Source organism: Falco peregrinus, chromosome 3 (assembly GCF_023634155.1).
Source record: "Falco peregrinus isolate bFalPer1 chromosome 3, bFalPer1.pri, whole genome shotgun sequence".
In the NCBI taxonomy this organism is placed as follows: Eukaryota; Metazoa; Chordata; class Aves; order Falconiformes; family Falconidae; genus Falco; species Falco peregrinus.
The window spans coordinates 58,862,627-58,883,852 of record NC_073723.1 but is presented as its reverse complement, the minus strand read 5'-3'; the positions used below and the strand labels follow the sequence as shown (position 1 = coordinate 58,883,852).

At 38.5% G+C, this 21,226-nt stretch overlaps 1 protein-coding gene across 11 annotated transcripts in view; it reads left to right on the top strand.

The window, feature by feature from the left end:
- METTL4 (methyltransferase 4, N6-adenosine) overlaps window positions 1-21,226 on the top strand; it is a 37,766-nt gene that overhangs the window by 2,507 nt on the left and 14,033 nt on the right. For 3 of the 11 annotated variants that reach the window (XM_055798437.1, XM_055798438.1, XM_055798436.1), the window contains 7 exons: window positions 57-119; window positions 2,490-2,856; window positions 4,884-4,953; window positions 6,737-6,911; window positions 7,138-7,244; window positions 7,855-7,943; window positions 13,825-15,104. In XM_055798437.1, the coding sequence (XP_055654412.1) occupies window positions 57-119; window positions 2,490-2,856; window positions 4,884-4,953; window positions 6,737-6,911; window positions 7,138-7,244; window positions 7,855-7,943; window positions 13,825-13,970 (1,017 nt within the window). In that variant the 3' untranslated portion in view covers window positions 13,971-15,104. Of the gene's footprint in view, window positions 1-56; window positions 120-2,489; window positions 2,857-4,883; window positions 4,954-6,736; window positions 6,912-7,137; window positions 7,245-7,854; window positions 7,944-11,600; window positions 11,762-13,824; window positions 15,105-21,226 lie in introns of those variants that run through there. The other 8 variants (XR_008746254.1, XM_055798440.1, XM_055798442.1 and 5 more) reach the window with 6 other exon arrangements.

Sequence of the window (21,226 nt, the reverse complement as noted above, 5' to 3'; positions counted from 1 at the left end):
TTAATCATGGAGTAATATGGGTTATTTTTTTTTTTCATTGTTTGCTCATTCTGCAGAAACGTAAAAGGAAAAGTGTATTCAACCAAGGTGAACTGGATGCTTTAGAATACCATTCGAAGGTAAGTGAACTAAGGTATTATTTTGTGAGTACGTGATACCTGAATTTGGGCACATACAGAGTGCAAGATGTGGTTGCAAACAACAATTTGTGTTTTTGTACCTTGTTCAGCTAACAGGAAAGCCATTTCTCCAGTTCTTAAATGACTAAGTGTATACAGAGAATGTATAATCTGTGTAGATACATGTGACACAAAGTAGACCTAAAACTGCAGGTGAGACATTTCAAAGAGCTGGAAACTGCGTTCACAAAACATCTTTTACTGTTATGGATAACTGAGTGTCGTATAGTGAGGAGCTATTAGTTGAACAGGAGGTGACTGATTTGAAATAAGCAGTGTAACCTGTTCTGAAGACAAACTCATCTTTAGTATATCAGGATACTGTACTGAAGTTGTTCAAAGCTTCTCTGACCAAATGTGCTCCAAGATGTCTTCTGCTAACAAGAGTGAGTTTTTCCTCTAACATTTTATATTGTCATACTTAAAGCATCATGAATGATTTAGAATTCAAGCCTCTATTTAGGCTCACACCAGTGATGTACTGGTAAAGCTGTGACTGAATTAAACTGGGGCATGCTAGTCAATCCTAGAAGTGTAATCTTCGGATGGTGTTTGATATATTCTTATTCATTTCCTAAATAGTGACATGAACCCGAACTATGGCTTAAACTTGCTTTCTTTCCTGATGGCGTTAGTCATTTTGGACTTCTTGTTTAATTCTATTCCTCTTGGACTATATTTAAATGACTAAATTTTCCTTCTTTTACACGACAGCAGTTTTGTAGTAAACATGTACAATTTGCTATGATACAGTGTAGAGATCCTGTAATTATTGTTGTGAATAAGCTATGCATGTGCAGAATCGTGCTGAAGGAGAGAAGTTTGAAATTCAACATCAAACAGGTTTATGAGTATGAAAATATTTAAGCCAAAATACAGGCATTCAACAGTAGGAATGTTGGAAGAAATGAAGATAAATTTGACGTCTTAGAGGCCTGTGTAATTCTAAATTATTTTTGGTGAATATGCAAAAAAGACATAGTTTTGAAAAATCTGTCATCCCAGTTAGCCTCTGATACCATTCACAGATTAGAATGTATCGGGTTTTTTATTGTATTTGTAGTGTTAAAGGTTGTAGTTCTGCAAGTCAATTCACATTATTTTGGCAGTTATTTGTATCTTTAGAATAGTTTACAGAAAAACCCAAATTTGTGTTTGCCAGTGAAAGCAGGTGTTATATCCACTTATGAATAGGGAGCACTACAAAATATGCTGAATTCCTTCAGCAGCCATTGTTAAAACTACTGTTTAAATTACTTGACAGTCAAGAGGCTTTGTCCACCTGCAAATTAACACATGGGTGTAGGAAGAAAAGCTTTCTGCATTAATTCGACTGTACGACTTCTAGCATTTCTAAAGGTATCTTTATTAATTCTGTTAAAGCAGTATAAACTTTTACTGTCACAAACCTAGGTACTAAAAAATCTCAGATATGTAGATGGTAGCACTGTTAAGGAAATTATTACAACTTCAAAATTAATAGGGGTGCAGTGCATGTAACAATTATAGAGTATTTTGTAAAAACATCTTGTAAAGTTGAGGATTCCATAATCAGGAGTTTTAGAAACCGTGATAAGTATTTGAAATCTTTGATAAAGCCACTGTAACTGTCAGTATTGCTATTGTGAATGAACAAAATTGCCTGATAATTAAAACTCACAGAGGCTCAATAATTTAGGAATGAACTAGGTCTCTAAATTTTGCAAAGGGAGGGTGTGGAAGTGAATGAGTGTGTATATAGATCCAAGAATCTTGTCTTCCTGGTCTCACTGGCAGATTGTTTGAGGGCTGTGTCACTTATAAAAGTTTCAAAACCAAATTCTAATTTAATTTGATTTACTGATTGTACTTCTGTAGTACTTTTAAAATGCACAAACTACTGTTTTTTTGAAGTGAACTAAAATGTGGGAAAATACTGATTTTTGAATTCCAATATATGTCTCAATTAAAAGTACAGTAACTTGAAATTGGATTAGAATTTTAACTTCAAATTATTGCTTTGAAATTTATGTTTGTTTGGAACAACAATAATATTCTACCTCTATTGGTAGAATATTGGTTTATTTGGTAGTCTCTCTTTCTTTCTCCAGGTATCTAATTTTTATTTTTTTTACAAAAAAAACCCCAACAACGAAAGTTAGCATACCCTTATTGTCATGCCCTTGTAGATTTTGTCAGTGATCTCAGTGTCTGGAAAGCATCCTTTTCCCACTCTGCAGATTGAAAAGTTTTGGTTTCTCTTGCATTCCTTGATCAAGAAGATACTTGAAAGATCATTTCTTTTTCTCTTGATTCTGTATGACCATACAGGTCAGGAAGCTCATTTGGGAAGGCACTTTGCATTTAGTCCAAGAAGGACTCAAAAGTGGTTTTCTTCACCACACTACGGCAGAACTGAATTGCAGGAAGAATGTTGTTCCTGGACACATTGGCTGTGGGTTGGCTGAATTATGTGAAATGGCAAAGCAGTTTCCAGATGTGAATGAAAGTGACCATCAAGCTGTACATGTGCTAGATGATGAAATCTCGATTCCAGAGCAGGACCTGCTTTCGTGTGTTACAGAAAACAGCTCAAACTGTGCAAAGATAGTTGTGTTAATGGGGCAGAAGTACTTGGTGCCACCAAAAAGCAGTTTCCTCTTATCTGATATTTCATGTTTACAGCCCCTGCTGAACTGTAAGTATCTTTAGGCATTGGAATTGACCACTTCTCTCATGCCTGAGAAGGGCAGTTAATGTCAAGATGGCTAAGGACTCAGTGAACAGATTTTAATATACAGCATCAAACTCATAGGAAATGCTGCTGCAAGCTTTCAGTTGTGCAAATAGGTGAGTTTTCAAAGGAATCTTGAGTGGTTAGGAGCTCAGGAAGCTCCTTTAAAAATCTCAGCCAAAATATGACAGTTTGTGAACATGTTCTGAGTCCCTGTTAGTATAGAAGCCATGTAAATGCATAACATTGGGGCTTGCTATGCTGCTGGGTCTCTCCACAGGGTGAGGCTTTAACATGGGTAAATCCATGCATGCTGCTGGGGTGGTGTTCCTGCTGTCTTGGTTTTTAGCTAGATTAGTCCATGGAAGAGGGATGCTATTATGTGCCTTAAAGCAAGGGGTCCCTTAGAGATCCATCCTGTTCAGTGGCAGGGTCTATTTAGATTGGCATAAACTGATGGTGAAACCAAATGCAGTGTCCCCCAGAGAAGGTAATAATTTGAGAGGCTGCTGCACCCAGCTGAAGGTTAGTGACACTTGAGCAAGGCCATGAGTAGCAAATGTGAGTTGACTTCTTAGCTGCTACGTTTCACAGCTGAGAGTACTGGCTTAAGCCAAAATCAGTGACAAGGAAATAGTGGGATTTTTTAGAGTTAATGATTACTCTGTAAAAGTAAATCAAAAGTTATCCAAGCCAGTATCCCTACCCTTAACGGACCATACAGAAAGCTTTAAGCTGACAATATGTGGCAGTCTTTGCTGTACTTCACAATTTCATTAGCTTTCAATTTGACCTTTGTTGTTATTAACAGCAGCAGCTAATCTGCATCAGACAGTCTTACAGGAAAGATGTTGCCTGTGAAAAAGAGCTGAGGATTACTGCTTTGCTCTCTAATCAGTAATTTTAGATTTGCTGCTTACATGTGTTTCCTCCCTTCTAATATGCAACTTGTATATTCACTTATTTTTTTAAATTTTTTTTATTAAGGTGACATGCAGAAGGTGGAATCTTATTATCCAAATAATAATTTTATATTTGAAGTCTGGAATTTAAGCAGTTAGCTGTTTTCAACGGTATGAAAGAAGGAAGATCACCATCCTGTGCTATCGCTATGCACAGCTTGCATACAGCAAGTTTGGATTCTTCCAGAGGTCAGAGAGCAGTCCAAGAAATCTGAGAAAATGTTTTTGAAGTAACCAACAGTGAGAGTTAATATAATGCCATGACTTTAGACTTTTGTTTTTGAGGAATTCTACTGTTGGATTTTAATATAATTTTTCTTCTTTCCTTTTACCTGCCAAAAGATAGGTATTTCTTGCTGGTCAGCCCACCGTGAGGATATCACCTCCAATGTTAATAAAGGAATAAGACGTAGAAAGCACATTAACAGGCATTAAATATTAAGCTGTTGTATTTACTAGCTATTTAAATATTTAGCATCAGACTCAATGAAGGAACAAATATGTTCTGTAGAAAAAATAAAATTGGAGAGTCCTGTTTTTTCGTGGATATGTCCTGTATCTTACTACTTCCAACTTAAGTAAACCCATCTTCTTCCATGAAAACTTCCAGTTCTCTTCTCCATTAATTTCCATTTCATATGCTGGATCTTGCTCTGTCTCTCTTCACCACCAATAGAGTAAAACAGTTTCCCAGGGCTGGTATGGAGCTCTGTGTGTACCAGCTGGCCTGCTGAAAGATCAAACAGGGCAGGATCAGCCTTTCACTCAGCTGGGTGCCTTGTTACATTGCTTACGTTAGGAACCTCAGAGAAATTTTCGTCTTTGAAGCTTGCACTGTTACCAGTTTTTTTCTGAAAGTCCCCAAGATGTTCAAATTCTGAATTAAAACAAGCATGCTAGAAGCCTTTTAAGTTCTTATTTGGAAAGAACAGAAAAAAGTGGCCGTTCTGCTGCATATCAGTTTTAACTAGTAGATTTATTTTAAAACTAACTTACTGGCTGCTTTTTTTTTTTAATTTTAATTCTCAGACAAGAAAAAATATGACGTAATTGTGATTGATCCACCATGGGAGAACAAGTCCATTAAAAGGAGTAACAGGTAAATTTTGTAGTAAAATAAAATGTCATCTTAGCTTATAAGGGGTGATTAATATTAATACAATCCAGGATCGATATAACTGTGAGACTGTAGGTTAAACTACCAAATATTTTGTCATGTGGCTACCTTCAGGTCTATGAAATGATTTTTCACTGAAATGGCTTGGATACTTTGCATACAAAATATTTGCAAGAGTAGATCTTAAATTACCTAGCCGGTGAGAGAATGTTAGTCCTTGAGACTTAAAAGGAAAGTCTGGAGTCAACTGTTTTGTAAGGCCCAGACGGTGCAGGTATTAATTTGAAATTAATATGGTTCGTCTAGTGGGGATAAAGCTAGATAAATGAAAGTATTTCCAGGACTCAGGTCCTATCAGAAAGTTTTAGGTTTTAAATTTTTTTAGTTTGAGCTTCAGTCTGATGGGTAGAAGAAAGTGATAATGCAGCAGTAAAATCCTCAAGTGCAATAGGAACTTTGAGTACTGTACTTTATGAAGTCATTAACTTAAAATTTTATGGGCTTTCTTCTCCACTGAGTAACATCAGGCTTATGCCAGTGGAGCTCTCTTGATTACCACAGAATTGTATCCATGTGAAAGAAGGGCAGACAGGAAATGCAGCCTTACAACTTTCTAGAATAATGTCTTTGGAAGCTTGTTATGAAGACTTAATTTGAGGATGCAGAGACTGATTAGTAGGTTCTACTTTGAAAGCCCTACAGAAACCTTTAGAAACCCCTGAGTTAAACTCATTCTTAGTGTCTTAAGTGTCTTAACTACGTTAAGTTACCTAGAGGAAAATTCTGGTTATTCGCAAGCATGAATTAGCTAGAAAGACCCTCTCTCCCTTACAAAATAAAGGCAAAATGTGGAAGATCTATCTCTGCTGTTGGTTACCTTGTTGATGGCTAATCTTTGTTAAGCCTTTCGCATCTGTGCTGTGCATCTTGTTTTCTCTGGGCATTCTAGTCCAGGAGGTATTTTTAATTTTATCCTTGTTACCTGTTTCTTGCTATTGCATGGTACAGGGATCCCAGGTACACAGATGGTGGCTGTTGATTCCAGGAGCATACCAATGTTTTTGATGCTGCAACATGTACGTTGTAAGAATTGCAGCTCACTAACAGTGTAAAGTAGCATCATAAGAAAAATGGTAGAACAGAGCAGAATCTGGAAAACATACTGTATTCACCAGTGTAGCATACAGTTAGCTCAAAAATGTGCACAACTGTTCTGAATAACCTAGAGAACTTTTACCATAAATGGTAATTTAAAAATACTGTATAACTTCTGCAAATAATTCAAGAGTGATAACTCTTTTATGACCTTTTAACTTGCCAGTGAAATTAGTGTTGCACTTGTAAATGACTCACTTGTAATTTTCATTCAGAAGAGAGATTGCTTTCTATGGAAAGCAAATAATGTTACATAGACTACAGAGCTACTTTTCACTAAATAGCTCTGTTCTGGTTTAAAGATGAGAGTGTTGAATTACATATGATAGTTCTTAAACTAAATGTGAGCTTTTAGACTTCTTCAGAATCACAACTCATAATACTTTATTTGGGGGAACAGTAGAAATGTAGTGAAATTTTCTGCTCAGTAAAACTTAAGTACACTAATAATTTTATATCAGAACCCATCAGATTCGGCCACTGGGTGTCAGTCTTGATGCATTTTTATTTTTCCTTGAAACATCTTGCCTGTGTAACTTCTGTATGTGTGTTGCTTTTCAGTTTTTGTTTGGTATATGCTAACTTGCTTTCTCACTGTATTGCCATATAGATACAGCCACTTACCTTCATGGCAAATCAAGCAGATTCCTGTACCAGCACTAGCTGTTCCAAATTGTCTTGTAGTCACATGGGTGACTAATAGACAGAAGCACTTACGTTTTGTTAAGGATGAACTTTATCCTCATTGGTCTGTGAAAACGCTTGCTGAGTGGCACTGGGTAAAAGTAAGTTCTCAGTTTCTCAGTTTGGTTTTGTTGCTTTTTTGGAGACTGAGAGGGCTTGCACTATGATGCTTTGTATTCTTATAATTTGTCTGCTTACTACCGTGTGCTTTTGTGTTTGAAAGGTATGGTGTCATCAGTATCTTCCTTTTTATAAAAAAAAAAAAAAGTCTTGAAAAAATTGGATATGAAAATCTTCCACTGTGTATTTTTAACTCCTTTGTGTCAGATCACTAGAGCTGGAGAATTTGTATTGCCTTTGGATTCTTTACACAAAAAGCCGTATGAAGTTCTTGTATTGGGGAGAGTTGAAGGAGATACAGAAGAAGGTTTAAGGTATGCCAGGATATTTATGGTAAATGTTTTGGGTTTGGTTGTTGTTTTTTTTTTTTTTTAGGCTGCTAGGTTTGTAATACAATATAATTGTCCCCAGATCTTCTCTTGGCATCATTTTTTGGCTGATCACGGACTTAAGAAAAAAAAGCCTTAGTAGCTTTGGGATAAGGGAGTGCTTTAGTGAGATTAAAGATGGAAACCTTTGCGTGTTTTTTATATCTGTCTGTGTTGAGGAACTGGCTCAGAGAAAAGTGTGGACAGGGCTTCCTTAGCTGACAGGTTCTCTTGGACCATGAGTCCTTGGTGTAGGCTGATGCCATTTTGGGGATGCTGGTGCTTTTATACCCAACAAAGCATTCAGGACTATATTGTATTGAGTTTGTTCTCAATGGCTTTGTATGGCTGTTGTTAACTGTGTTTTTTCTAAAGCCTCAGTGGTTTCATAAACTGTCCTTTTATATATTATGGCCAAGCAACATTTAACTTCCCTTAGGCAAACTGTAAACATTGTGTGTTAGCTCCCATCTGAAGTAGCCCTGTGAGAGCTGCAGCATTGCATTTGCTGGTATTCATTCTCATACTTCTCTCCTTGTTTTGATTTGTACAACAGGAAACCTGAAGATGTACTTCCAATTCCAGAGCGTAAGTTAATTGTCAGCATACCCAGCAGCCTGCATTCACATAAACCCCCTCTTACTGGTATGTTTTGTTGTGTAATGTTTCTGTAGGTCCTTGGACTTGGATGTCTGAAATGATGTACCAAAATGGGATACCTTTATATATAAAAATGCCTTAATTTCACATATGCTAAGCAGTTTGGCTCAACAGGACTTGTGGTTCCTCAACGTTTTTAAAAACGTTGTCAGGCACCTAAGTTGTGGTCTATAAAAATAAATATGAAAAGTAGAACTTCAAGCATTATTCTGTGAGTATTTTGGGTAGACATGTAAAAAAAAGTTGCATTTTTAAACTTTGCTTTTTAAATGCTGCAAGAACAGTTTACAGATACTTAGGTATAGTTATGCCAAATGACCTAAAGTACCTCTTAATTATGTCATCCTGAAATAGCTGTGTTTATTTCTGCATGAGTTGCTTATGCACCTGCAGCACAGTTGTGCCTTTACACCAAAAAACTTGCTTATTGTTAAAATTTTCAAAATAACTAACAGATAAGGCAGCTTCTTTCTGAGAAGATACTTAATTTACTGAAATTAATACAGTAATGCCAGCCAGTCAGTGTGGGCATGAATTCAACTTTTCAGAGTTTAGTCCAAAGGATTTGAAGATTTCTGTGTGATACGTTACCTTTTGCATGTTGTTCTGGAGCACCCTGACTAATTTCATCAGTAGAAAGTTGTACTGCTTTCATTGTTACAGCACCTGAATACCTTACAGTGCTATGGGAAGAAACATATTTTACCGCTTATTCATTCTCTGCCAAGGGGAAAACTCATGATGAATCTGCAAATATTCCAGGTGCACATGGTGCTATGTAGTTGCATCAGAAAAGGCTTGTAGAAGAAATACATGTTGCTGTTGGAGAGGAGAGGCATCACAGGGTGCTTCAGTGACAGGCTTTCTTTCCTCTTTCTGTTCTCAAGGAACAGAACAACTTCAGTTAGGAAGCTGATCTGGACAGTTACACAAATTCTGGAGCATCCCTGAATGCATTTTGGGCTTGTATATGTATGTATGTTAATTTAATAAATACCTGTTCAAATAGTAGAAGACACACACTTTGGTTAGCTAAAAAAAAGGGGCAATTTTAGAAGGATCCTTTTGCAGTTCTGAAGCCACATCTTTAAGAATTAGGGTAACAGCAGAGGGAAATATGTGTTGATTTTAAGTTAGGATAGTGATTTGTGAGGCAGCCACCTAGGGCCTCTTCAGAAAACCAATATTTAGCAGTGCACTCAAACACAAACAGGAAACTTGTGAGGTATCCAAGGGTGCAAACGCGCAGTTTGTATGTATTACACAGAATTCTCATGCCAGAATGGCCCTCCAGAACAATTCTTTTATAGGGCAGAATCTAGAAACCATATTAGGGATTCCTTTATAAATGATGATCCTGAATGGGTTTTGAAAGAAGTTGTTTGTGCTAGTTCTTGTGTCTCTTTAGTCTTTTGAATGCTGGGATTTGGTACTATTGTGCAGCATTTATGTTTCTACTCAAAAATTGAATTTGCTGTCAAGCAATATCAGTGCTTTACAGCGTTTTTATAAAAATCCACGTGTATCCTACAGTTTTGGCAGCTCCATTCAGAACATGGTTATGGAATGGAAAGGTAGACCGTAATACAAAAGCTGATTGCTGATGCTTTGACTTCAGTGTTGTAAAAGGGTATTGCTTTCACAACCGGACAGTATTCTCAGGTGGCCAGTAGAGAGCAGCTGAGCCATGCCTTGGAGTAATTCAGAAGAAATTTGAACAGAAGCAGAGATTTGGCAGTGGGGGTGAAGGACACTTGATGAGTCACACGCATTCTTTATGCTTTGTTTAAGTAGTTACAAAGCCAAAAATATTAGTATTTACTGATGCTCTCTGGCACTTTATTTCTTATTACTACTATAAAAGTTGTGCGCTGGTACATATATAACCACTTAATGACTGATTATAACAGTTTATCTCTCTGGGGGAAGAGAAAAATGTAAATTAAAGTAAGCCATTGTAAAGAGACATTTGGGTTCCTATGGTGCATTTAACCATGAAATTGTGACTGTAGGGGCTTTTGGTGATGCATGTGCTGTGTTCAGTGCTTAGAGCTTTCATATGTCATTGTAAATGTACTTAAGCTTCTTTATGTAAATGTGTTAAAATGAAATTTTATTACTCCTAGTTTTGATTCAAATAACAGCAGGTTTTCTTCCTAATTCAATTCAGTGTTGCTCCTAGAAGACATGGAAGGTATTCTGTTACACAGATGAAGTAATGTAGAACTTCAAACACCTTTTTTACTTTTCCTGTTTTATAGATTCTTCTTGTTATAGCTATTTCTCCTTCAGTTTTTAACTATGTATGTTTATTGTTAGAAAATAATATTGTCTTATAGGAGTATGCCTAAAAACATTGACATTAATTCTTGGCTATGTTCTACCCGCTTTGCGTATCTCCTGCAGAAGAGTGGAGTGGGGGATCTTGGGAACTTCTTCCTCCTGTAGCAACACAGGCTTGTTAGGCCATGTTATAAAAGTGTTCTTGGAAGTAAAAAAAGGCCTTTTGTTTCCTTGTGCACCTTGTGAGCCCTTACTGTCAAACTAATTGATGGTACATCAACATCTAGGTTTAACTAGAATCTTGGGGAAGATGCAGAGATGTAAAGCCAACTTTGTGCTGAATTTCAGATGTTTTTCTGGTCCTACTCTGTTCAGGGATGAGACAAACTGGGCAATAAGGACCTTTACATTGCAAACTCTTTGAAAGGTTACCATGAAATAAGTTCCGACATGTGCTTTGTGCTTTGCATGGCTCACAAATCAGGCAGTGAAAAGCTGACAGTCATTTTCACTTTCATGTATCCAATTTGCCCTCCGGGACTGGCCATTTAGGTAATGGAAGTTCAAAAGATATGGAGAAACTGTTACTTGTTTAAAAAATGATACCTCCTTTTGCTTATTTAAACATTTTTAGCAGCATGCATCTTCAATAGATGTTTGGGATTAAGAGTAGGCAGGCATGGCAGGTATCCTGCATGACTGCTGGATTGTGCTTCAGAAGGAAGTGAGTTTTCTGGAAGGCTAGTGCCAAATGTACCAGCCAGCTTTGTGCTAGCCTCATGTGTCCTAAGGCATCAGATGTTCAAGTATAGGTGCCTGAGTTGGTGTCATAGTGTTTGACACCTGCAAATGATAAAGAACAACCTATTTATTTTCTGTTTAAACTTTATTGTCAGTGGTATCTGTAAGTGGATAGTCATAATTGTCTGGTGGTTTTTTGTTTAAATCTATCCCTATAGTAGAAAAACTTAAATATTTAATCTTTCTACTGATGTAGATCCTGTAACCTGTTTTCAGAGAAAAGATCCCAGAGTTTGCTTAAGGACTGCAAATCAGATCCATATGTGCTGTGATAGCCTTCTGGTGACATGAAATCCTAACAAAGAAGCTATAATTTCTAACTTGAACATTGACTTTCTGATTTTAAGGAAACCAGTGTAATGAGATTTCATGCCAACAAAACACAGCCACATTATTGCCCTCTTGATATGGTAATTTCCATTGCAGTGCAAGTTACTGCCTGATGTGATTATGTAAATACCTGTAACCTAGCAAGAAAAATTATGTTATGATGTGATCTTGAATTAGATGTAGTCTGTCTCTGTGTTTTAAAAAAAACCCTCTGACTTTAAAATAAAGATCCTCTGTCTGGCAGCAGGAGAGAGGGAGATTCCCGAGACCTCCTTTTTAAGTTCTTCAACCAAATTGATTGAAAGATTGGCACAAGCTTCCTGCTTCTGATGAACTGATGTGGTTTTTGGCTATCTCTTTTTTGCTTTCTGGTGATGCAGTCTTTTGAGGTTGGTTGAATCTCCTATGTGTGCTTTTAAAATCGGTTCTTTTAGGCATGGAAGTTTTTCGTGCTTAGTAAAACCACTTTTGATTGGTCTTAGTGCTGTAATGATAATTTTAATCGATACTTTTTAAGAAAAAATGTCAACATTAGCAATGTGCTTTTAATGAAATTTTGTCACCTAAATAATTGCTTCCTTTATTTGGAAGCCTATGTAAAGCATAAAATGGTTCGTTCTTGTTTTCACGTAGAAGTTGGGGGAAGGTCATATGAAGTCTGACTCTGCAGTAAGCTCTGCATGCTCTTTTGCCCATTAGGGTCAAAAAGACCCTACAGGTGGCAGGGTCTGCTCCCAGAGAGCTTATTGAAAGCTTTGGAGCTTTGCTTTGCACAGTCTCTCTTCTGTGGAAAAAGTGCAGCCTCCTACAACATGGGTTTTCTTAGATGATCAGCAAATAGATTTTTGGAAGACCTTTGTTAGTCATAGAATCATAGAATGGTTTGGCTTGGAAGGGACCTTCAAATATCATCTAGTGCAACCCCCCTGCAATGAGCAGAGACTTCTTCAACTTGGTCAGGTTGCTCAGAGCCCCGTCCAGGCTGACCTTGAACATTATCAGAGGTGAGGCATCTACCACCTCCCTGGGCAACCTCTTCAGTGCCTCACCACCCTCATTGTAAAGAATTTCTTCCTTATATGTAGTCTAAATCTACCCTCTTGTAGTTTAAAATGGTTACCTCTTGCCCTGTTGTAACATGTTAGTCAGAAGTCTGTTCCAGTCTTTCTTACAAGCCCCCTTTAGGTACTGAAAGGCCACAGTAAGGTCTCCCCAGAGCTGCCTTTTCTCCAGGTTGAACAACCCCAACCCCCTCAGCCTGTCCTCATAGAAGAGGTTTTCCAGCACTCTGATCATTGGCAGCAAATTGTGCACCTTACTTAAATAGCGCATGGAAAAAGAACAATAAATTTTGCCACATTTTTTTAATACGGTGGCTTTGCAAAATTGTATAAAAGCAGTTACTCATAAGTGATGTCTAAATAGATAAACTGACGCCAAACAGCAGTGTTCAATGCAGCAAGTTTTCTGTTGATGTACGTTTTCCTCTAAACCTCCCAGAGTCTTCTCTGCAAATGTTAGATTTGTTTAAACGTTTTAGCTTGCCTCTAAAAGAAGCAGGTTTTTAGAATAAAATTCCTGCTGGTAGCAGTATTTTTTAGATTAAAAGCTGCCTTGGTGGTAACCCATCTGAGACATTAATTTGACATTTGTTAAAGAGTGGGGGAAGGAGAATAGATGTATATGCCGTGCCAAAATACAAGAAAGTCTGGAAACACCTATTACAAAATATTTATGAAAAAGTTTTGAATGGATTGAAGCTTCGGACGAGGTGGCCATGTAGGTAAGAAATGCATCTGGGGTTGTTTAACACTACTAGAAAGTGAAGTGGATGATCATCTTTCTGCAACAGGAGCAATCCATGACAGGATGATCTGGGGTCTCACACAGGGGATCTGTGACTGGCAAATTTGATGTAAAAAGTCAGAACTTGGATTGCATCAAGAAATGCTTTTACCCCTTTAAGATGAAGAGGAAAAGAGTATGGTCTTAATTAAGGAAAGGTTTTTATTTATTTTTAGGAATGTTGCCTCTGTGTTATAGGAGCAAAGTGACTCTTTAGGAGGTATTTGGTTGATATTAGTGAAATATTCAGACCTCATTGATGTGGAGGCTGAAATAAATCCTCATTCCCTTTTTCTAAATGAAAACCAATAAATCAAGGCTATTGAAAGCCTCAACAGTATTGTTCAGAATCTCAAGGGCACTTATTTTAAATGACTTTCTCACTATAAATAGTCCAGCTGTTTGATGAAACCCCTGAAATTAATTTGCTGTCTTTCCCTTTTTTAATGAAACATTTTGTTTTTTCATCCACTAGCAGCACTGGGGAGGCTTTATTTGTTTACTGGTGTTGCTTGTGTTGCTTGTACCTTTGTTGCTGACTTTTTTTTTTTTCCCCCCCCCCCCCCCCCCTCTCGGCCCCTCCCCCCCCCCCCCCCCCTTACCACAGCAGTTCTAGCAGAATTCGTCAAGCCAGATGTGGAATGCTTGGAGCTGTTTGCTCGGAACCTACAGCCTGGCTGGACCAGCTGGGGAAACGAGGTTTTGAAGTTCCAGCACACTGATTATTTCACTCTTCTGCAGAATGAAAACTAAGTTGAGTCTTGTGGAATTTCAGAATTAAACTACACCTTCCCAGGAGGCTCACAAACTTGTCTTTATTACTGATGGTGCACTCAGAAGGTAATGGAAGTAAAACCAATTGCACATCAGTTAAAATTCTTGAAGTGACAGGATATCTGTTTAATGGTATCTCCATTTGTACAGGCTGATCCTTTGTTTTGATGATCTTGAGATACATAGTGATGTTAGAGTGTAAGTCCACCCCCGTTTGGTTTGTTTTTTTCAAACCACAAGAAAAGAAAGCTGTTTTAAAGTATTCTCACTGCAGCTATCAGATCTGAGCATCATAAGTGGTACAGTGTTGCTCTTGTATTATTTTAAAAGAATGATAATGTATTTGTAAAGAGTGGCAATGGAAGTAAACAGTTCTGAATTACTCATTTCCTTAAGGAAGATTGGGTTTTGCGAAACCTTGGATTTTGAGCTAAAATAACAGTGAAGGCAGTGTATCCTCCTACCTGTTTGTATCTGTCTACGTCAGGAAATAAAAAGCAGTGCTTGTGTTAATTGACAAATGCATTGTTCATTGACCACATTCTATGTAAAATTATACTTTTAAAATACTTGGTAATTCCATCTTTCTCTATATGGTATTCTTTGAATACTTTGTAAATATCTGTCTCACCATCTTAGGAATTCTATATATGAAGTTGTTATATTTGACTGAAATTTTATCAGATAAGTATTGTAGAAATTCCCTTAAGTTCCTGGAACATGAAAAAGTTGTGTTGGTGAGCTGTATTTTTCAGGTAGCATTAAAATTCTCTGGGGTTTTGTTTGTTTTTAAGAATGATACAATTTGTGTGTCCTTTGCTGTCTTTAGATTTGCTTTGAAAAATAAAAACCAGGAGGCTTAATGAAGCCTCTGCCACTTATTTGAGGCAGTAGAGGCAGAGCTGCTGGACAAGCTGATTTGCCTGATGGCAAGCTCCTGAGCTCTTGCTGTTCATAATGGAGAACAAAATACATAACTTCCTTACATTCATTTCCCTTTTGTAGTCTGTTCTGAGCTGTGAAGGTTTTTAAATGAAACTTTAAATGTTAGCAGTTTATTTTTTTAAATAATTTTGTAATAAAAAATAAAAACTTGCCAGTGTCCTATTTGCAGACCTAGTTTCTATATGACTGTTTAATTTCATGTTTTGCTTATCGGAGCAGTGGAGTTAACAGAAGGGGGAAGATGGTTTTTGCTTACCCCTCTTGCCCCCAACATACACTTAAAATAAGTAAATAATGTAACAGTGAAAGCAGTTACCAGGCAAAACACTTCTTGCTGTGTGATTTCATTTAGCCTACATTTTAAACTCTGTATGTAATCAACCTTACCTACAACTATAAGGGGATAAGAAGTTTCTTTATTTGCTTTCAGTTTTACAAGACATTCCCTACCTGGAGCTTCTCAGTTCCCAGGCAGAATACCATTGCCCTTCCAGGATGGTCTCATCCAGCGCCAAATCAGTGTATGAGACTTAAATATGGAATAAATCATAACTGGTGCACCTATCTTGTTTTCCTTTGTACTCTGTAAAACAGCAAGAACTGATGATATAGTCTGTTCCACATCCAGTACTATGAGTGGCTCTAGGTTATCCTTTAATTGCAAATAAAGGAAGGTGTTGAACACAGAGATCAGGAAACCACCTTTCTCCTCCCTTGAGCTGGGCAGCAGAACCCTTCTAAGGGAATGACCCTTGAGCTGTTTAAGAATTGATGACTTAATCTGTCTTTTCTGTGGAGTCTCTTTGCAAGGTGTGGCCTTCTAGCCCTGCCTGTCTTCTGAGCTACTGCGCTCAGAAGCTGAGCAGCTAATTCCAGCACCTGGGAATCCAGCCTCCTGACTATGGTTTGTATGTGGAGGGCATGTGCAGGCAGGCTGTAAACTTCTCAGATTGGAAATCAAAAGTTGGAGATTGGAGTCTAAATAATACCTGATCCTGTCAAACAGTTACAAAACATTGCCTTGGATAGCGGTTTGCTCTCCTACTTTTCCAGTACTCTGGCTATGAAGAAAACCTTGAGAGTATGACATAAGTGATGTTCTTTATCTGCAGCCACCCTGGAACTATTGGGTTTTCTTAGGAGGAGGTTTAGTATCTCAGTTTGTGGCTAACTCAGAAATCTCGTAGTATTAGCAGTTGGTAAGAGTCATCTTTTAAACATAATTATTGGCCTGTTATGCTTAATTCATAATTTGAATAGCCTTTTACACATTTCTCGCTGTCCGAAATCCCAGCTGTCCCCAACCAGCCATCAGATCTTTCAGTGTGAGTCAGATGATTCCTCTGAGGCAGAATCTGAAGCATACTGAAAAATCAGTGACGAGTGAAGCCAGCTGATATAAAAGGACAATTTAAGATCCACTTCCTTTTTATAAAAGAAAGTATCTATATCAATTGTTCTGTATTAGTTTTGTGGTGGAATGATGCCCTCTGTTGTGTCAAGCCTCAGATAAAGAAAATTGTTCTGCTCTGAAGAGTTTATGGACTTGCTAAGAAAGGGAAGAACAAAGGAGAAGGTAAGGATGGAGGAACAGTAATGAGATGTTGAGGTGAATAGAGTAAGCAGCAGTCTAGGATACGTGCATCTTCAGTGTTCATAAGAAAGGTAGGTTGTTTCCCCCCCATTTTTCAAGAGATTTTCTGCTTTTCTATTTTGTTATGTTAAAATTCACGTATTCTAAGGAAGAATAGGTGAAATATATATTTTATTAACAACACTGACAAAAGTTTTTTTCAGTTTTAAATTATTTTTGTGGGAGTTTGGTGAAGTAAGAACTGTGTGCGAAAAATTTTTGAGAATACTTTATTTGGTACATCTGCTGTTATTTTAGGAGGACAGTGATAAAAATTATTTGTCTAGGTGTTTTCCATTACTTAAGCATTTCAAACTTATGTCTCATTGCAAAAAAAATCAGTTCATAAAGCAGTAAGAAGTAATTTTAAGCTGCTCCTATATGTAGAGTACATCAAGTGTCATAATCATACTTACTTTTATGAAGCTTCAGGTTTGACTATGATTTTGAAATGTCAAATTAGCATATGACCTTTAGTTGTATTTTTAAACTTCTATAAAGTAAAAAGAATTATACCAGTAAGATATGTTTTTGGAATAGTGATAGCTAGGCGTGAACTCCTGTGAAAACAGAAAAGTTTCTTTTGCAAGATTAAACATTATTTAAAAAGTGAAGTGAGCATCTCTTGCCTCTTTATAGGATTCATTTCAGGTAGGTGTCAGCAGCAGCAAAGATTTGACTTTGAAAATCAATTTCCAAACTACATAAACAACTGTAAAATTACAGGAGAAAAATGCTATTATGCCTTGAGAATTATGGTCATTAGCCTCAATGTACCATTTAAGACTTACCTATGGCTTATTTTGAGTTGTACATAATAGTAAAGGAATGGAAAATGGCTAATAGCCAAGGGACGAGGTGATGAGGTTTGTTCAAGTTGCTGAAAGAACTCTTGTGGTGTCCCAGCTGGCAGGTGTTTTCATAAAATGAGAATAGTTTGGGTTGGAAGGGACCTTAAAAGGTCGTTCAGTGCAACCCTCCCTGCAACGAGCAGGGCCATCTTCAACTCGATCAGGTTGCTCAGAGCCCCATCCAGCCTGACCTTGAATGTTCCCAGATATGGGGCATCTACCACCTCCCTGGGTAATGTCTTCCAGTGTTTCACCACCCTTTATTGCATTAACAAAGCTTGAGCCTGCAGTTATTAAACACTTAAACCCCACCATGCTGGGAGGGGTGAGTGGAGATTTTGGTTGTCAGAAGCAACTTGGCATGGACCAGTCTAGAGACTTTTGGGAGGGGATGCTCCTGCAAGACGGTGTTCCTAAACTGGGTCTTACAGGATGTTCCCAAGGGGAGAAGTGAGCCTCATACAGAACAGTACGATAGAAATGATCTCACCCAGAAAGCTGTTTCTGTGGTTCAGCCACAAGTGCGCTTTGCTGCTGGAGAAGGCATCTTGGGTACTCCAAACTAAATGGTGATCACCTGAGAAGAGCACAGGTACAATCTTGTTTGTGGCCCGCTGTCAGATGTGGGAGGGCATGGCTACAGATGCCAAGAGTATGGCCTGGTTTGAGAGAAAGCGTTTTTAAGGCTGTGATCGGGCAGCGCTGGAGGGGTGACTGCTCTGCCAGTATTTTGTAGAGAGAATTGCGTGTGTGTGTGCATATTTGTGTGTGCATGCAAAGCTGGTCTGTTGGAGTAGTGTGAGTCAGGGGTATACTGTCCTTTGAATAACAAGCAGAGTTATGCATTGCTAGAAATCTAATACCTTTGCATTTTTACTTGTCGGTGCCCTATGTTACTATTTTGTGGGGGAACAATATTTTTTGTTTGTTTAGAGATGCCCTGATAACACACATGGTTAAAAGCTTGCCTGGGGACTACATGATGGATATATTTTTGCTTGATGTTTTCCTGAAGGCCTAACATTGACACTGATAAGTGAACAGCAGAGCAGCTGTCAAGGTGGGTTCCCATGGCCCTGGCCACGTCTTGACAGTGCCAGAAGCACACAGACGGTTGGGCAGGTGGGTGGTTTCACTTGTCCTATGGCAGCTGCAGTTCACCTTAGCATCACTAAAATGCCATCAAAGCAGCTCTGACTGGGCTGGGTCACCTTGCTGGGCCTAGCTATAAGGGTTTTCATTGCTGGCATAAAGGAGGTGAGGCTATGACCTCATCAGGTTTTTCTTTGGGTGGATTGTAAATTTTATGGAAAAAAAAAAATTGTTTTAGCTTGCAAACATTTTTTATTAAACTTGTTGGACTCCACTGGTGTGCTGCAGAGCCTGGGCTTTTAGCTTTGAATGTGAGCCTGCCACATGGGCTGTCCTGGGATTAAGGAGTTATGGCCCTGCTCCATGGGGCTGAGACCCAAAATGCTCACAGTTTCCAGGCATCCTCTTGGAAGCGCTCTGGCTGCCAAACCGCAGGTGGTCCCCCTCAGAGGTCCTCCCTTCCGGCTTTTTAGGTTTTCAGCTCCCTCTCGGTTCTATGAGAAGAAGGGCTGGGAGACACAGTTGACACTGTGGTCTTGGCACTGGAATCCCTGTGGTTTTTTTCTTAAGAAATGTTGCGTTTTTAATCTTTTCCTTGTGATGAGAAAATCTGAAATTTATATTACTTATTTCAGCATATTTACATATTTCAGTTAGTAGTTTGCCATTTACTTATGACAAAATAAGTTTGACTTTCCATAAGCTCTGGTTATTGCTGTGTAGTTCTGCTTCCTTTCTCCTTTGCTGTCTTCTGTTTCTCAACTGATTTGCTTCGAACAAACATCCATTTACACATCAGTAACTTTATTTTGTTACATCAGTCTCATTAGTGTTATTGGAATCGCCTTAGATTTCATGTAACTGTTGGGAAGGCTTGGCCATAAAATTGTGTGGTTTAGGAAAACCCAATTTGAATTGATCTGTTACCTGTTCACACTAAGAACTGTATGTAACTGAGTGTAGCGTGGGGTTGGAAACAAGTAGGTGGAGGTGAGAGAAGAAAGAGGGGCTGCTTAGTAAACACAAGCAACAGCATCATTGATTATGCAGCAAGAGCCATCTTGAGACATCTGAAGTACCACGTGGCCACACTCTTGGAGTTTAGGATTTGAAATTGTAGCAACAGTGAAATTAGCGGCTGTCACAGGGACATAAAGGTGTGCAAACCACGTGAGAGAGATCTGTGATTTCTCTGTTAATCATTGTGTCGCCTAATTCGTAGGTATGAAGATAGAAATGAATCAGCAGTAGGTGAGATAAACAGAACAACAGTACCATAGCAGGATTGTTTTCAACAATTGGAATTTTATTTACCAGTTTTCTGGTGCTACCTGTTTGATAACAAAAGAACAAAATGAGGCCTTATTTGGTGACACTAATGGAAATGATAGCCCTGCCTCTGAATACAGATGACTTTTTTCAGCCCAGCTAGGGAGATCATATTCATGATTAACATACTATTAATAAAATGCTATGAAGGCAAATATTTGAGTAAGATTTTTCCCTGACATTCAATACACAGTGCTATGTCTTCTTTTTTCCCCTGTCAGTAAGTAAATTGTCTTAAAATAAAACAGTGTATTGCTTATCACTAGTTGGAATATTGGGCATCCTTATCCAGTTTTCCTTTTCTTTTGTAAAAACCAAAAATTTTCTGCTGAGGGAAAGGGAGGTCAGTCATTCTCGGTTTATCTGTAACATTGCCTCTATTTGCCTCAGATTAAACCTTGTGAAGCTGACAGTCCCGTAAGCATCTGGAACTGGTAGGATATTCCTCACCTTGGCCTGTCTTAGACCTCCTCTTTTTTCCATTCTCTTTCCTTCCTTAAACAGCATTTCTGTTAATGTGTGAGAAAATGAGGGACTGTAGAGAGGAAATATTGCAGTGGAATAATGGGAAGAGAACTGTACACTTCCATAGTCTAGTCCACAGCTAGCGCCACTGCAATACTCACGACTCTCTAAGCCACCGTTGTGGACTAGCTCATACATACGTTTGAGACTTTACAATCTGTAATGATCCATCTCTTAGCCTTTTTGGAGATGGTGTCATTTTTCAATACAGAAGCGTGAGTGTAGTTCCACTGGCCAGCATCTTTAGCACAGTGGACATTGCATGGTGCTGGTTACAGGTCAATTGCAGAAAGTACAAAAATGTGCATTTAATTTCTGACCTTGTTTTGTCTATTATGTTTTCCTTTTTAAAAAACTATTTTGCTTAAAGAAGGACCCAGGTAAACAATTGTGTTATTCGTACAAATTGCAAGATGAGGGTCAAAATGTGAAAAATGTCATTGTTTTCTCATCTGCCTAAAGGACTGTAGCGGTTTAACCCTAGCTGACAGCTGAGCACCACACAGCCGCTTGCTCACTACCCCCCCGCAGTGGGCTGGGGAGACAAGCAGAAACACCATGGATACTTCAAGATGTACCTGCTCTGGTGTGGACATACCCATGGCCACAGATGCTTTGGAGTCTCCTTTTCCCACGTGGACTCAACCGCAGGTCACAGTCCCTTCAACTCGAGCTCACACTGGAGTTCCAGCCTGTCCAGTACAGAAGCCCAGAAACAGCAGCGATGCCCTGGCCACCTGCCAGCCCCAGCGCATCGCCATGGCTGCTATCGAAATGTTCCCAGACACAGCACAAGATGAGAGCCAGTACTGCTGTATGGCAAGCAGTGAAAGCAAAAAGCAGCCACTAGCAACCACTAG